General features: G+C 43.3%; 1 protein-coding gene across 1 annotated transcript in view; it reads right to left on the bottom strand.

Moving 5' to 3' along the window:
* The window catches only part of LOC134369294 (protein HIRA), an 83,320-nt gene that overhangs the window by 61,449 nt on the left and 5,711 nt on the right, over positions 1–16,160 (bottom strand). The window contains exon 2 of the mRNA XM_063085644.1: positions 869–931. Within this exon, the coding sequence (XP_062941714.1) occupies positions 869–931 (63 nt within the window). The remainder of the gene's footprint in view (positions 1–868; positions 932–16,160) is intronic.

The following is a 16,160-nucleotide window of genomic DNA, read 5'->3' as shown; positions in this document are numbered from 1 at the left end:
TCAGGTGTAGTTGGCAGCACGCAGAAAGGAAAAAATCTTCCTTGCCCACAGCTTTCCTGAACTCCCTTCCTGTTCTCTACCTCTGGGCAGAGGGGTCTGCAGCCAACCCATCCTGCAGCACCTAGCCCAAAACTCACAAAGACACTCAGTCTCCAGGTGCTGCCAAGGGAAGCCTGGCTGGGGGGAAGCCCTGCTCTGGGGCAAAGTTGCTGAAGTGCTGGGTTCTGTGGTAATGGTACATTGTGCCACCATATACACATCTTGGTGTCCTGGCATGAAAAATGGCTTTTATCTTTCCAAACAGAGCCATGTTACTGTAATATTGCTGTAACAGACATTGGGTGAAGCGTACTGACGATATTATAGATCATATTTTCAAAGGGCATGGGCATTCTTACTTGCCCACAGTGTACTTTCTCTCTAACCCAGTTCAATTCCTTTGGCCAGAAAATGGGACTAATAACTACATGACTGACTTGGTAGTTTAACCATGCCCTCCCTTTTTCCAGATGAGAAAACCACTGGCAGAGCCCTTGCCTCTAGGGCTGGCCTTTTTTATGCGACCACTTGCCCCTCTCCATGCTCAATAAGCTTAGGCTTGGGAATGCAGATTGGTTTAATATTAACTCAGTACATAGGAATTAGAATGGTAAACCTGCTACTAAAATATTTACAGAGAGCGTACTAGAGCCAAAACACGAATTTTGATTTAACTTGTTCAGATAACAGATTACAATAATACATTTAAAACTGAGTCACATTCATACTGAAAAATTGCAAATATTCTCTCTCCCCAGCTAAATGGACAAGGAGAAGCACAGCAAGGCGGCAGGGCTGTGATGATATCTCTCTTATTCCGTGAACTTACCTTGTCCTCCAGTTGCAAACTTGGTCCCGTCGGGGTGAATATCAACTGAAAAAATCGGCTTGCCTGGAAACAAAGAAAAAACCACACGACATCTAACTTGGCTTTTATTCATTAGGGAAGAGCAACAGACTCAACATTTAAAATATTGGTTATTCAAGTAATATCTCTAATCACTGCACCTAGCACAAAACAATAGGTACAGATAAATTACCTGTAAGGGTAGAGTGATCTAACAGTTTCAGTTAAAGTCTAAACTGCTGGAAGACTGTCCAAGCAACAGCAGATAGCTGAAAGTCCAACAGTGGGACAAAGCATTCCATCACTGAGAATGACTGAGTCCATAGGCTGCCTAGGCATTTGCCTGCCACCTTCTGGGGAACCTTGCTTGTAAAGGTTATAAGCTGTTCATGATAAAAGCTGAGTCAGAAATGCTTAGGGAAACGAGCACACAGCTATACCTCTAGATATCTTCCTACTGCATGGATTTGTACTTGGCTGGCAGCCTGGACACAGGGAGCACCTTCCATCCTTTCCAACTGGCTGGCTGACAGCTGGGTGAGACCAGTGGCTGGCCACAGCACAGGCGCCTTGCTTCCCTCATCATACTTCTGCTTCCTAAAAGCCCTCCCGTATGTCTGAGCTGCATCAAAGTTCACAGTGTCCAACTCCTCAGCATCTCCTTTGGCTGAACCTCCTTAACAGTATGTACTCTACATTAAATTGGATGTTCAGTTCCTCCAGGGGAAAAGGCTATGGCCATTAGTTCTTGGCAGTTTCACAGGGCCCAGTATGGGCCAGGCCTGTACTAAGAGCCCATGAAGTTGGATGGCTGGTTGGGTGAACAAAACTGGTGAAAGCACCGTAAGAACTTGAAATCCAGCAGACCATGGAAGGTAATCCAGGGGCCTCATCCCTGGTGGGAGTTTGTCAGTCTCCCTGGTCTGCTTCCAGGCCACAAGCACAAGAGGTACAAGTGGCACATCAGTTGCTGTTGAGTTCATCCCCACATTTTGAGTTCCCCACCAGCCTCTAGCACAGTGCCTGGTGAGTGGTAGCTCAGTAATATTTGTTCACTGACAAATTAGGTACATGACAACACAGTGAGCATCAGCAATTGCTGGTATAGACAAGGGGCTGTTGCCAAGCATCACTTAATTGAGGAAGTTCTGTCTCTGCCACCCAGAAGAGGCAGTGTGGACACCAGGATGAGGATCACCAGGTCTGGAATCACCTAGCAAGTGCAGGTGGGGCGGGGTCAGGTGGTGGTTGCCTAAGAGCTGTAAAGGCCTGCCAGGCTCCCATGCAAGTGTGGAAAATTAATGCTGGTACCCAAAAGGCAATGCCCAGCATGGGCCTCAGATGGCACCTAGCTTACCAGAGAGCCAAATCAAGCATGAGCTTCCACAAGACAAGGGGAAATATACTTTCCTTCTTACTGTCATTACACGGTAATGGGGTAAACAGTTGTGCAAGGCCACTAGGTGAGCAGGCACCGCAAATACATGCACCTTATTTTGTCTCAGGGAATCAGAAGAAACCCTCAGAAAGTTTGGAAATCATACTACATGTTATATTGTCTCTAGTACTTACTGAATTCCAAATCAACAAAAGCCCCCACAACAAGCCTCTGTCATCATGCTGGCAGTCCCCAGCCTGGTCCCTGAATCCCCTCAGTCACCTCCAGGCCCACATCCAAGAACCAGAGCTCCATGGAGACAGGTCAAGTTCAGCCAAGAAGCTGCTGACCACCCTCCTGGAACAAATTCAGGGTGCTCAAAGCTGAGGAGGTTCAGTCCTGGTCTGCTCTGAGCTTTCATTCCAAGGGTTCAGGAGACAAGCCCCAGCACAGCTCTCACTCCATCCAGCTTTGAAGGAGCAGAACCAGCAGTAGATGCACTTAGAGGTGTGAAATGAGAGAGCCTGCAAGTCTATCTTCTTTCATAGCCCAGACAGGGCAGATCTTATTTAGTCTCATTTTAATCTTCTAGAGAAGAATCTAGAAAACCATATACTCACGGGGTAAAAGACGGTAGGTGCTGAGAGTACAGGTGAGAATTACCAGAGATGCTCAACCTGGTGCTTTATCATTTGCATCCAGGCCCACGCTGGCATGTCTGCACCTGTCGTGGGTGCCACTCCCCCCCTCCCACAGGCTGAAGGGCTGGAGGGAAGCGGTTGTGAGAAGATGGCTTTCTTGCCCATCTGGGCCATGACAAGTGCTTCACAGGAAAGCCTCGAGAAACAAGGGCTATGGGCCTTGTTACATTTGGGGCTATGGACCCAGCTTCAAGCCATGCAGATTCTGTTGCTCCAATGGCTGTGAGGAGCTATGACCGACTGTGGCGCCTAGCACTGAGACAGGCTGTGAGTCCTGCCAGACACCAAAGGGCAGCGACAAATTAGCACTACTAAGAGTCTTGTGAAATTCAGAAGAGTAGCCATCTCCAAGTATGGTAAGGACTGCAGCAGGGGAGACTGGGCACCATCAGCACAGCCATCTCTTCTCAGGCCCTCCAGGGAAAGCGGCAGCAGGGTAGCCCCTGTAGATGCCTTCCAGGAGAGCCAGAGCCATGGGGCATATCCCAGGAGCTTTGTCTTTTCAAGGTCAGAACCAATTTTCCCCAGCATCTGCTCTGCCACTCAAACCCTGCAGGTGGCACAGCCCAGGGATTCTCCAAATCTCACACCACCTTCTAGAGTACAGATACTTCTGACATGCTCGTTTCACAGTTGAAGAAGAAACAGGTGCAAGAAAGGTTAGGAAAGTTGCGCAAGGACAGACAGCTGCCTGGTAGAGTCCAGGCATATGGCTCCAGAGCTTGAGGCTTTAAATACTGGGGTGTGCTGCTCTGCTAGATGAGGCTGGGAGGGAGTGGCCTGGCACTGCTGTGAGGGTGGGGATGACACTGCCTGGAAGAAATTGATGCAAAGTCTACAGGTAGAAAGTGAAGAAAGGAGGGAGAAAGAGCCCAATGGGTCCTGATAACCTGGTTCAGGCCCTTGGACCTGCTGAACATTACCCTGGATACTTCAGTCCCATGGGCCTGTATGGGAGACTGCTACTCTGCTACTTCAGTAGGCTCCAGTAAACCACATCTCCCCAGGACTCCTGCCCTTGTGTACCTCCCTCTCCTTGAATCAGGGTTGGCCCTCTGACCCATTTTAATGAACAGCATGTGACAGAGCAGTGTTGCTCCAGTTCCAGGCTTAAGCCTAAAGAGAGTGTAGCAGTTCAACTTTTGCTCTTTGGGGAAAGCCAGTTGTCATGTGAAAAGTCCAACTATCCTGAGACCACCATGCTTTGAAGAGGCCCAAGCTAACCATATGGAGAGGATAGAAAAGCCCAAACAGCAGTGAGAATCAAGACTCTAGACACAGTCAGGGCAAGGGGTTCTAACCCCAAGCTGTTCAGGCCATCCCAGCAGATTCCACAGAGCTGCGATGAGCTGAACCTGCTGAGCCCTGCCAAATTGCAGAATCATAAGCAAATAATAAAATGGCTATTGTTTTAAGCCAGTAAATTTGGGAGTAGTTTGTCATACAACAGGCGAAAACCCCAAATGCCAATTCATTCACTTTTCTGCTTAAGCCAACTTGAGTTGGGCACTTGCCATTTTAACCAAAAAAGTTCTAGGTGACTGAGCATCAGTCTTGACAGGCAATCAGGACAGAGCATGCCCCCGGCCTTCAGTTTTTTCAGTTTTGTAAGTGTGTGAGACATCATAGTATATTGGCCCCTCAGGAAGCACATCAGAAACACTCACCTGCAAGTCATAGGCCACCCTGACTACCCAGGAGCACATACAAGCTGAGTCAGACCATGCCAAGGGCTTAGCTGCACAGGTCCCATTACAGTCCATGTCTTCTAGACCATGCCCATGCACAGAATCAACTGGATGTTTTCTTACTCAGTCCACATTTGAGGCTGTCTGCTATGTGCTTGGTATTGGGCTAAGCAAGAATAAAGTAAAGATATAGAATCACATGAACCTCACTAGTAAGGTGTCCAGTGATGGACATCGCATAGGTAGAAAGTCACCTAACTCAGCCTGGGGCTTCCTGAAGAAATAACAACTGAACTGAGTTCCTGAATTTGAGTGGGAGACAGCCAGAAGGGTGGGATGGGGTAGGGGAGAGGAGTTTCAGGCAGAGGAACATGGCATGGGATCAAGATAGCCTGATGTGTTGCTATAGAGCAGCGCATGGGTAGATTGAGAGAGCAGAGGTGAGAGAGATGTGCAGAGCCCAGCAGGCACCACTGAGAAGCCCATGCCTTCCTTTAAATGTACCTTTGAAGCAGGGAAACGCCAAGGTCAGAGTCAAATTTTGGCTCCACAATAGCTGTGTGGAAGAGATGGGGATAGGGAATTTCAAGGCTCCACAGAAGGGCAGGAATGAAGTCTGGGAACAGGTCTGTGTTTTAGCATTAAACCTCCTCAGCCCTGCAGTTTACCAGTAAATTATTTAATCTCCTCAAACACCAGTTTCCTAATCTGCAAAAATGGGGAGGACACATATACCCTTACAAGCACCTTGTGAGACAGATTAAGACGCCATGTCACATTGCTTCTAAGATGCATCCGTTTCGCATTTTAACATTTCGGAGATCAGGATGTGTGCTGGTGAAAGGTGTGACAAGTCTCACTGGCACCATGTTTCCTTTCTTAGTGTGCAGTAGACTAGGTGAAACATGGTAGTGGACCTACACAAAGCCAGCAGCAGTGCTGGCTCCCAACCTCCTTACAGCACTAGGCCTTTCAGTCCAAAGGACAGCAGTGGCTCCCATTTCATCAGTAGGAAGAGACCTCCTCTAAAGGGCTCCTTGAGGTGGAGCTAAGGAAAAGGACCTCATGGACTGGCTGGGTAGAGAACTTGTCCTGTGGCACAGTGTGATGATGATGATGAGTTCCCAGCTACCTCTAGTGTCTAGCCTTTCTTTGTATAGAGACAGAGAAAAAAGATAAATGAGCACATACCCTAGACTCTCACTAGAGTATCAGGCACTCTCCTATCCTTGGATCAACCCTGGATGAGTACACTGTCCCTCCCTGCACACCTACCACAGCCCATTTCTCCTTGAAGGTTCTGCTTTCAGGTCACCCCTCCTGAAGCCCTTCCTGGATGCCCTCTTCAGCCCACACACAGCACTCCGTGGGCACTCTTTTGAGTTTGCTGATCTGACAACAGCAGCACAAATGCTTTCCATTTGACAGGTAACAAAGGGTATGTTAAGGAAGCTGGGATTATGATGGGGTACAATCAGGTAGAATCGTTTTCTCCTTCACATAAGGGGAAAGATTCCTGGAGGAGGCCCAAACATGGGAACATAAACTCTGAGAGGAGAGAGCTGGCCAGAGGAGAAGCAGGGAGGGCACAACTGAGAGCAGCTGGCTCTCTCCTCTCAGCAGTCCCATGGCCCTTTCATTTGGCTCCAAAAAGTCTCTGGGCTTTTACACTCTGATAGCTCATTGGGTAGCTCTACTGGGACATGCATGTGTACGTCCTGCTGGAATGGAGATTGGGGAGGCTGTGGCCTTCACCCATTGCACTATGCTCCTGGGAACACTTCTCTTGTACTGCCCAATAGAACTTGGTTCTAACCAATGTTGGTTAATTTAGAATTAAAAATGGGAAAATGTTTGAAACATTTATTAAATGAAAAAAGAAGCTACAAAACAATATTAAAATATAAGGTGGGTGTAGACGACATGATCTTATATGTAGAAAACCCTAAAGTTTCCACAAAAAAAACTATTGGTGCCAATAACTAAATTCAGTAAAGTTGCAGGATAGGAAATCAACAAACAAAAATCAGTTGCATTTCTATACACTAACAATGAACATCTGAAAAGGGAACTAAGACAACAATTCCACTTACAATAGAATAAAAAAGAATAAAACACTTAGGAATAAACTTAGACAAGGAAGAGAAAGACTTGTACATTGAAACTATAACACATTGCTGAAAGAAATTAAAGACACAAATATATGAAAAGACATCCTGTGTTCACAGATTGGAAGACTTAATATGTTTAAGATGTCAAAACTACCCAAAGTGATCTACAGATTTAATGCAATCGTCATCAAAATCCCAACAGCATTTTTTGCAAAACTAAAAAAATTCATCCTAAAATTCATATGGAATCTTGAAGGACCCTGAATAGCCAGAACAATCTTGAAAAGGAAGAACAAATTTGTAAGTCTCACACTTCCTGATTTCAAAACTTAATAGAAAGTGAGAGTAATCAAAACAGTGTTGTACTGGCATAGATAGACGTATAGACCAATGTAACAAAATAGAGAGACCAAAAATAAACCCTTGAGAATATGGTGAATTCATTTTGACGAGAGTGTTAAGGCCATTCAGTGGGGAAAGGACAGTCTCTGCAACAAATGGTGCCAGAAAAACTGCATATGCAAAAGAATGATGTTGGACTCCTACTTCCCACAATATACAAAAACTAACTCAAAACAGGTCAAAGACCTAAGTACAAGACCCCAAACTATAAAACTTGTAGAAGAAAGCATAGGGGAAAAGCTCCATAATACTGAATTTGGTAATGATTTCTTAGATATGCTACCAAAGGTGCAGACAAAAAAAAAAAAAAAAGACAAACTGGACTTCATAAAAATTTAAAATCTTTGTATATCAAAGGACACTATCAACAGAGTTAAAAGGCAACCCAAAGAATGGGAGAAAATATTTACAAGCACATATCTAGTAAGGGATTAATATTCAGAATATTAGAAATCCTAAAACTCAACAACAACAAAAACCAAAGAATCTGACTCAAAAATGGACTTGAACAGATATTTCTGCAAAGATAATATACAAATGACCAACAAGTACATGAAAACATGCTCAGCATCACTAATCAGTAGGGAAATGCAAGTCAAAACTACAATGAGATATCACCTCACATCCATTAAGATGGCTAATGTCAAAAAAGCCCAGAAAGCTCTCTCTCTGCTCTCTGTGCTTCCACCATCTTGCAAATGTGAGACCTCTGGTTTGCTGTCACCACCACCAGACAGACCTTGGACTTCCCAGCCTCACAAACTAAATTTGTATCTATGAAATAAATCACCCCTGCTCCTGGCACATATAATGAACCTCAAAATGCTCTGAAGTCCTTGAAGAAAACATTAGGACTGAAAAATACCCCATTTGGTCAAAGTGCTGCTTGATTCACAAAGGACTCCAGGACAGAGGAAATGCCAGGTCCTGGGTTTTATAATATCTTAAACAATACCATAATTGCCAATGATAGAAATATCTACTGGAAGAAACAAAAGAAAAGTGCATTTGGTTCTTCTGTTCTTTGGACTTTCTTCAAGTTCAGAAAGAAGCTTGTACTACTCCTGGGCCTGCTGATCATGAGGTCGGTGGATTTTTGATGATTACCTAACTTGACTAACAAATATGTTGCTTTCTTGTCAAGAACAGGAAGAACTACTGAAGTACCAGATATGGTTATTCCAGCACCAGGCAGCTATGATGTTCAAAAACCATATGAGATGTCTCAAGTTAAACATAAATACATGCCACCTATAGTTTAGTGGCTAAAAGAAAACATGCCTCCTTTCTTAGTGCAACTCCTCGATGCCTGGAAAAAATGACTGATGGGCTGGAGTTGTTACTGGAACACCAAAGCAGAATACAACCCGTTGAGCAAATAAGAATACTTGGAGTGTCTTTGATCCACAGAAGCTTGCTTTGTTTTTTTGTTGTCCTTTGAGAGTCAGGCATATTGGCCCACTTGATGATCCATTTTAAGTTGAAATTTAACTCTACTTATTTTCTTTTTCTTCTCTTAAGTTATTGCACCATTTTTGATTTTGTCAGGTTTTAGCTTTGTTATGAAGTTGAATATAAAGTCCTGTACTGTGCCTTGACCACACTAAATATGTGGTCACCCTAAAGTGATGCAGGGAAATTAGTTATCTGAAGTTCTAGTACCATCACAATCACTAAATGCAGTTAATCAAATAACAAATAATATGCACATCATGGTCTCTCGAAATAGATAATATTGATTTCATATTTTCTGAGGTTTTTTTTTCTTTCTCTGTTTTTACTTAGCTCTGCATAAAAATTCTTATAGATGGTAATTAAATTTTTTCTTTAAAAAAAAAAAAAAAGAAAGAAAAAGCCCAGAAAATAACAAGTGTAGAGCTAGCCAGTTAGCTTAGTCAGTTAGAGCAGTGCTGATAACACCAAGGTCCACAGTTCGATTCCTGTACTGGCCAGCTGCCAAAAAGAAAGAACGAAAGAAAGAAAGAGAAAGAAAATAACAAGTATTGGTGAGGATGTGGAGAAATTGGAACCCTTGTGCTGGGAGAAATGTAAAATGGTGTAGTTGTTATTGAAAACAGTATGGTGGCTCTTCAAAAAATTAAAAATAAAATTACCGTATGATCCAGTAATTCCACTTTTGGGTATATACCCAAAAGAACTGAAAGCAGGATCTCAAAGAGATATTTATACACCCATATTCACAGGGGCACTATTCACAATAGCCAAGAGATGAAAGCAATCCAAGTGTCTGTTGACTGATGAATGGATAAACAAAATGCGGTATATCCATGCAATGAAATACTATTCAGTCTTAAAAGGGAAAGTAGTTCTGACACATGCTCCAATATGGATGAACCTCAAAGACATTATATTAAGTAAAATAAGCCAGTCACAAAAAGACAAATATTGTATGTTTCTTATATGAGGTATCTAGAATAGTCAAATTCATAGAAACACATAGTAGAATGATGGTTGCCAGGGACTGGTTGGAGGGGACAATAAGGAGTTGTTGCTTAATGGATAAGGTTTTGCAAGATGGAAATGTTCTGGAGATCAGCTGCACAACAATGTAAATCATAACACTACTGAATTGTATATTTAAAAATGATTAAGATAGTAAATTTTATGTTATGTGTATTTTACCACAATTATAAAAATGCTAACTAAAACTAAAACAAACCAATAAAGAATTTAAAAACATATATATAAGGTGGGGGAGTGTGGAAAGGAGGTGGGTGTGCTTATAAAAATTGTTGGAACTGTTCAGTATCTTGATTGCAGTGGTGGATTTGCAAACCTACACAGGTGATAAAACTATATAGAACTAAACACACACAGGCACAAACACACACGCACAAACGAGTACAAAGAAAACTGGAGAAATCTGAATAAGACAGGTGGATTGCGTCAATGTCAACACAATATTGTATTATAGTTTTGCAAAAACTGGGAAAAATTTGACAACGTGAACAAGGGATTTCTCAGTACTTCACACAACTGTATGTAAATCTACAATGATCTCAATAAGAAATAAATACACATACACACATACATAAGGCCTATTTTTTAAAAACTGTGTGTGTATGTGTGTGTGTGTGTGTGTATACTAATCCATAAAGGTAATAATGGTGAATATCCAACCACCAATGGTTAGATCACAATAAAATAGATTATTTTCTGGTGCAGGAGGCAATATGCACACGTTTATAACCAGCGATCCCTTTAGAGAAATTCGTCAGCTAAGCACACAAATGTGACCTATATTCAGGTGACTCCTATAGCTGACTGCCTACCAGAGACCTCACCCTAACCCTGTTCAGGATAGAACTCCCGATCACCTCACCCAAACCTGCTCTGCTCGCTGTCTGCCCTATCACAGTTAAGGTCATCCTCACAGAGGGGAAGCAAACAGGCCTTGCACAATAGCCCCATCTCCACCCTGCACTGGACCCCAAGACTTTTCTGATCTTGTCTCCTGTTTACCCCCTATCACTGGTTCCACTCTGTTCTTGGACTGCACCAGACACACTCCTACACTGGGCCTAGCAATGGCTTTTTCTTCAGCCCAGAAGGTTCTTCCTTGCTTCCTTCAAGCCTTTCCTCACTGGTGCCTTCTCGTTGAGGCCTATCCTAACAACTCTACTAAAAAGTATTATCTCCCCAATCTGGCACAAGCAATCTCCCTAGTCCTGATCTATTTTTTTCTTAGCAATATCATACACAGTATATGTGGGTACTTCAAAAAGTTCATGGAAAAATAGAATTAAAAGATATGAATCTTTTCATGAACTTTAAAAAATATCCTCATATAATTTTTTATTGTATGTTGTCTACCCCACCACCATAATGGAAACTCCAAGAGCTTAGCAATTTTTTTTTTTTTTTTTTTGGCTACTGGCTAGTATATAGATCTGAACCCATGAGCCTGGTGTTACAAAGCTATGCTCTAACCAACTGAGCTAACTGGCCAGCCCTCAGCAATTTGTGTCTGTTTTAATTCACTAATTCATCCCCAGTACTTAGAGCTGTAGCTTGGCACATATTAGGCACTCAAATACTTCTTGTTGTTAAATGGCTGGCAAAAGCCCACAGCAGAAGTGCTAATGCAAACAACCTCAGGGTCACTGGTGTCCCAATCTTTGGAAGGCAAGCTCCTGATCTCCTGTGGTGGGGACTCAGATTTCCCCAATGGCCTGCAGGTGGGAAGAACATCTATGGCTGGCTCAAAGAGCCATCTGTTACAGTTATCTCTACCACTTTCAACCACAAAAACTTGTCCCAATCTTCTTTAGTAAGCACCACACAATGACATCTCATAGGTGTCGGATGGCTGAGAGATTGAAAACAGAACAGGAAGGAAGCTGTAGCAACCATACAGTTTTGTTTTTGGTGGGTTGTTTTGTTTTGTTTTTTGCCACAAACTAAAGTAGAAAAAGAGACAGGTAAATCGTTAGAGACTTTAATCACTTTTCTTGCAGCATTTGCCAGCACATAATCAAGAAAGATTTGCTAACAGTCACCATCTGTTTCTTCATACCCTTTCCCCCTCTAATTTTGCAGAACAGAGATATTACTTAAAAGTTATCCTCAAAATGGGGGGAAAATTTTATCTGCAAAATGGATTTCTATAAGTCTAATCTTTTTCATCTACTTCTATTAGAAAATTAAGAGCTACTTTCCCTTAGGGGGGAAAATCTGTTCATTTAACAACAATCACAATTAAGAAAATGACAAACATATGACATTATTATTATTATTGCTATTTTTTTGGCAGGTGCCAGTACAGGATCTGAACCCTTGACCTTGGTGTTTTAACACCGTGCTCTAACCAGCTGAGCTATACAGCCAGCCATTAAAGATATTATTTAAGTGAAAAATGCACAGCAACATTTTAGCTACTCCAGTTATATATATACAATGCAAGGTCTGTAGGGGAGGTTACACGTTAAACACTGAATTTGCTATGGTGACTGACAGTGATTTGGCAAAGGTCTTAAAAAACTCAGATGCTTTTATAACGTGGTGTGTGCACTAAATAAAATGCATTTTTTAAAATCACCAAGTCACCCAGTTATTTTTTTCCAAATGGTCTGAAAGACCACATAAAAAAGTTTTAAAATGTGTTTTCCTTTTTGCATTTTCTAATTTTTCCTAAGTTGAACATATATTACTTTTATAAAAAAATTATTTTAAATTTTATAAATTAAAAGCACCAAATCATAATATGCTGCTTATCCATATCCACACATAACATACCATAAGTAATGTCCTGGTACAATTATATATAGCAATTCTCACTAGCCAAAAATACAGGTATTTGTCCCATTCCTTAACAACAGCTTTAGAATGGAGCTCCAGTGTCTTCAAGAGGGAGAAGGCAAGAGAGGCAATTCTCATCATAGCGTGCTTGGAAAGGCCCTATGTGGTGGTCTCACTTGGTCCACCCCAACTAAAACTGAATCCTGGATCTTCTCTCTCATATCTGGTCCTTTCAATTTTACTGATCTCAGTTGACAGCAACTCTGCCCTTCGTGTGTAAGTCATCTTCCATCCTCTCCTACTCATATGCCACTTTCTACCCTGTTGACTCTAGCTTCCCAACATAGCCATAACCCAAACTTTCTGGGGAGATGCAAATTTTCCTTATCTTGATTGGGGAATAGGTTATAAAGTATATACACTTGTCAAAATTCATCAAATTATATGCTTGAGGTCTGGGCATTTCACTATGTAAATTATATCTAAAAAGAATATATGATGTACGTGTGTGTGCATAATATACGTTATATATAAAATGTTATATAATTATGTACTATATAGAATAACTAAGTTATATGTCATGCATAACATAATATACATATTATATAATATATAATATATAGACACACACACATAGAATGCAACCCTTTCTCACCATTATAACCATCAACACCCTGGTTCAGACCATGATCACCTCTTGCCAGGATTACTGCGACAGCATCATAACTGGTCTGCTGGCTCCCTCCCTTGCCCTCTACACCCAGTCTAGTCTCAATGCAGCAGCCAGAAAAGCCTCTAACACCCAAGTCAGACCATGGCAGTCCTCTGTTCCCACTGTAAGAATCAAGGCCTTCTAGCAGCCCACCAGGCCCTCCCAGTAAGTCTGCTGTTCACTCTCTGTCCTCATCTCTCCATGCTCTTGCCCTTGCATTACTCTGATCACAATGACATCCTTACTATTCCTCAAACCCCTCAGGCAAGCTCTGGCCATTCTCTCTGTCTGAAATGCTCTTCCTCAGATGGCACCTTACTCACCTCCATCAGGCCTGAAGTGGATGCTGTAGCAATGGTTATGCTTAGGTCCCCTCTCTCCAGGGACCCAAGCACAACTCCTCTCCCAGATATGGAGGGTTGGCAGCCCATGACAGCTCCCAGTAGAGTCTTTCTCCAGGTGGACCTGCCTCAGCAGAACTATTTGGACCAAGGTTAGGCCCCCTTCCCAGAACAGCCTCCATCCAGTGACTGTGGATGTGGGAGTATAAAGACCTGGGCCCTTCACCCAAATTCAGGACAACTCTGAAGGGCTCTCCCAGCTCCAGAGCTCCCCACAAGGTTGCCTGTGACTTTTGCTGTGCTTGCATTAAAGCTTTTCCCTCTGTCCAGGCCTGCTTCCCTCACTACCCCATAGGTATGGATCTCAAGAGTTCTAACCAATAACCCTCCTGCATGCAAAATTCTCCAGCTCAGAGTCTGACTCTTGCGACAAGGTCTGTGCTCAACTGTTACCTTCTCATACAGGCTTTCCCAAGGCATCCTAACATCTCAGCATTCCTCATCTCTATATCTGCGGTTTCTCCCCACACTCACCCACCTACCCCACTCTGTAATGGCTGTTTGTTTGTGATGTCTGCTGTGTGCCTCCCCAGTAAGCTCCCCCCAACATGTCCTCTTTTCTGCTTACACAGGACATCCCCAGCAGATACCCACTGCAGTGTCACTTGCTAGAATGCATCACATGCCGCTGCTCAACAGATACTGGCATGCTATTGGCTCACTGATGTGTTTTCAGCTCTTAGAACAGCCCCTGGCACAAAATCAACCCTCATTATTTGTTAAACAGGTGAATTTATTGAGTATCTTCTCTGAGTGGGACCTTCTGTTGGAGGATGTAGCAGAACTAGAGTCCGCTCCAATGAAGGTCTACCCCTGGTCTTCCAATAAGGCTTCCTGCCCCCTCTGTCTGGCCCTCACTACAGTGGCTTTCACGATGCCAGCCTCGCTGTGACCTAGCCTGTCCCAGGTTGGTAAATACACCAAGGCAGATAATTGCTTTTAGGAGCAATAAGTTTTGATCTAAACAGTTTTTCTTTTCGCCAGGGGTGTTCTAAACCATTTTCTACCTGTTCTGTGTCATCTATTCCCCTTCCTTAAATAGGAAGCTCCAAAAACCACAATTATGTAAATGAGCTCCTTGGGTAATGGCTTGGGTAGTGTGCTTCCTCTCATCATTGAAATTTCCAGCAGATTCCACCAGAAAGTCTGATCTATTAGAAAAGCCAATCAGGATGAACAAGACATTTTCTGAAGCAAATCAACTCTACCAGCCAAGGGTAGCAGATACATTGGCTGTCCATCCACCAGCCACCTCCCATCATGTTCTTCCAGTATTTAGCACTCATTTGACATTTACTGAGTGACTTCTACGGTGTGTGCCAAGCACCACCCTCGGCCTAGGAAATAGAGCAGGAGCAAAGACAAAGTCTCTGCCTTCCAGGAGCTTACTTTCAGCAGGGATGTCTCATTAAGAACCTAAATTTTATTCAGGTATCTATCTCTCCCCCTATATAAGCCAGTAGGCAATGGTGACTACTGCAAGAGAAAGCATATGACCTTTAAGATGCATTTATAATATGTCAGGTAATAAAAAAAAAGAAAGAAAGCACATGACCTAGTTGGCCCAATCAGGCAAACAGGAAAGACTCAAAGTCCCAGGCACAGGCCCTTCCCTTCTGTTCTTCCCTAAAAGCATCCTCTTGATACCCAGACAACTCTCAAAAACCAAATGCCAGAGAATACTCGCCAAGTACACCTCAAGAGAAATCTACCAGGTTAGAAGCCCCAAGGTACTCTGAATGGCTACAGAAGCTGCCATGGGAGAATAATCTCCAAGCACAAGATGATTCCTGGTTCCAAGGTGTACCACATGGTTTCTGAAAGCTGTCCTTCTGAGATGGAAAAGGGCCCTCAAGCCCTCCAGGACAAAGGAAGCCAGGGTCAGCACAGAGACCACTGCTTGGCAAATTAGAAAGAGTAAGCCTGGGTTTGGGCTGGACTCTGGGTGTGACTCACAACTTGTCCCATTCACATCTAGTGTAATCTTGCGGGGGGGGGGCGCGGGTGTCACCTCATCTCACTTAGCCTCAGTTTCCATCTGTAAACTGAACTGCTGCAGATGTTTGTTTCTGCAGCAAGTCACAGAGACTCTCAAGGGTAATCTGTTAACCAATATAACAAGTCTAGAGATAGCAGCTTCAGGGTTCATTAATTTAGTAGCTTAATGAGCCACATTCTTCCATCTTCCTCTCCTGTCATCCTCAGTGTGAGCCCCGTCCTCATGGTCACAAGTTGGCTGCCATGTGCACACCTAGTGAAGTCCAGCAGAAGAGACAGGCCTTTCAAGTATCTCTTCTTATACAATTCCCCAGGAGCCCCCAGTAGATGTCGCCTCCAGTCTCAATGGCTAGAATGGCATCACATGGCCATTCCTTAACTAATCCTTGGCACTCACCCACATACCAGCTTAAGACTATCAGGACTTGCCCCCTACAGCTTGGCCTGCAGTAGAGGGCAGACACCTGAAAAAAAAAATTGGGGTTCTGCCAGCAAGGAAGAAGAGGGCAGGCAACCCAAAGTATCTGCAATATTCCCTTTGTGCTATTTAACAGTGTGGATACTGTCAGTGGCCCCACTCACCTCTCTAGGTGTAGTTAAAGACCTTGGCAGGATGGTAAAATG

Source organism: Cynocephalus volans, chromosome 2 (assembly GCF_027409185.1).
Source record: "Cynocephalus volans isolate mCynVol1 chromosome 2, mCynVol1.pri, whole genome shotgun sequence".
Classification (NCBI taxonomy): Eukaryota; Metazoa; Chordata; class Mammalia; order Dermoptera; family Cynocephalidae; genus Cynocephalus; species Cynocephalus volans.
The sequence above is the reverse complement of the archived record's forward strand: the minus strand, read 5'-3'. Positions and strand labels throughout refer to the sequence as shown.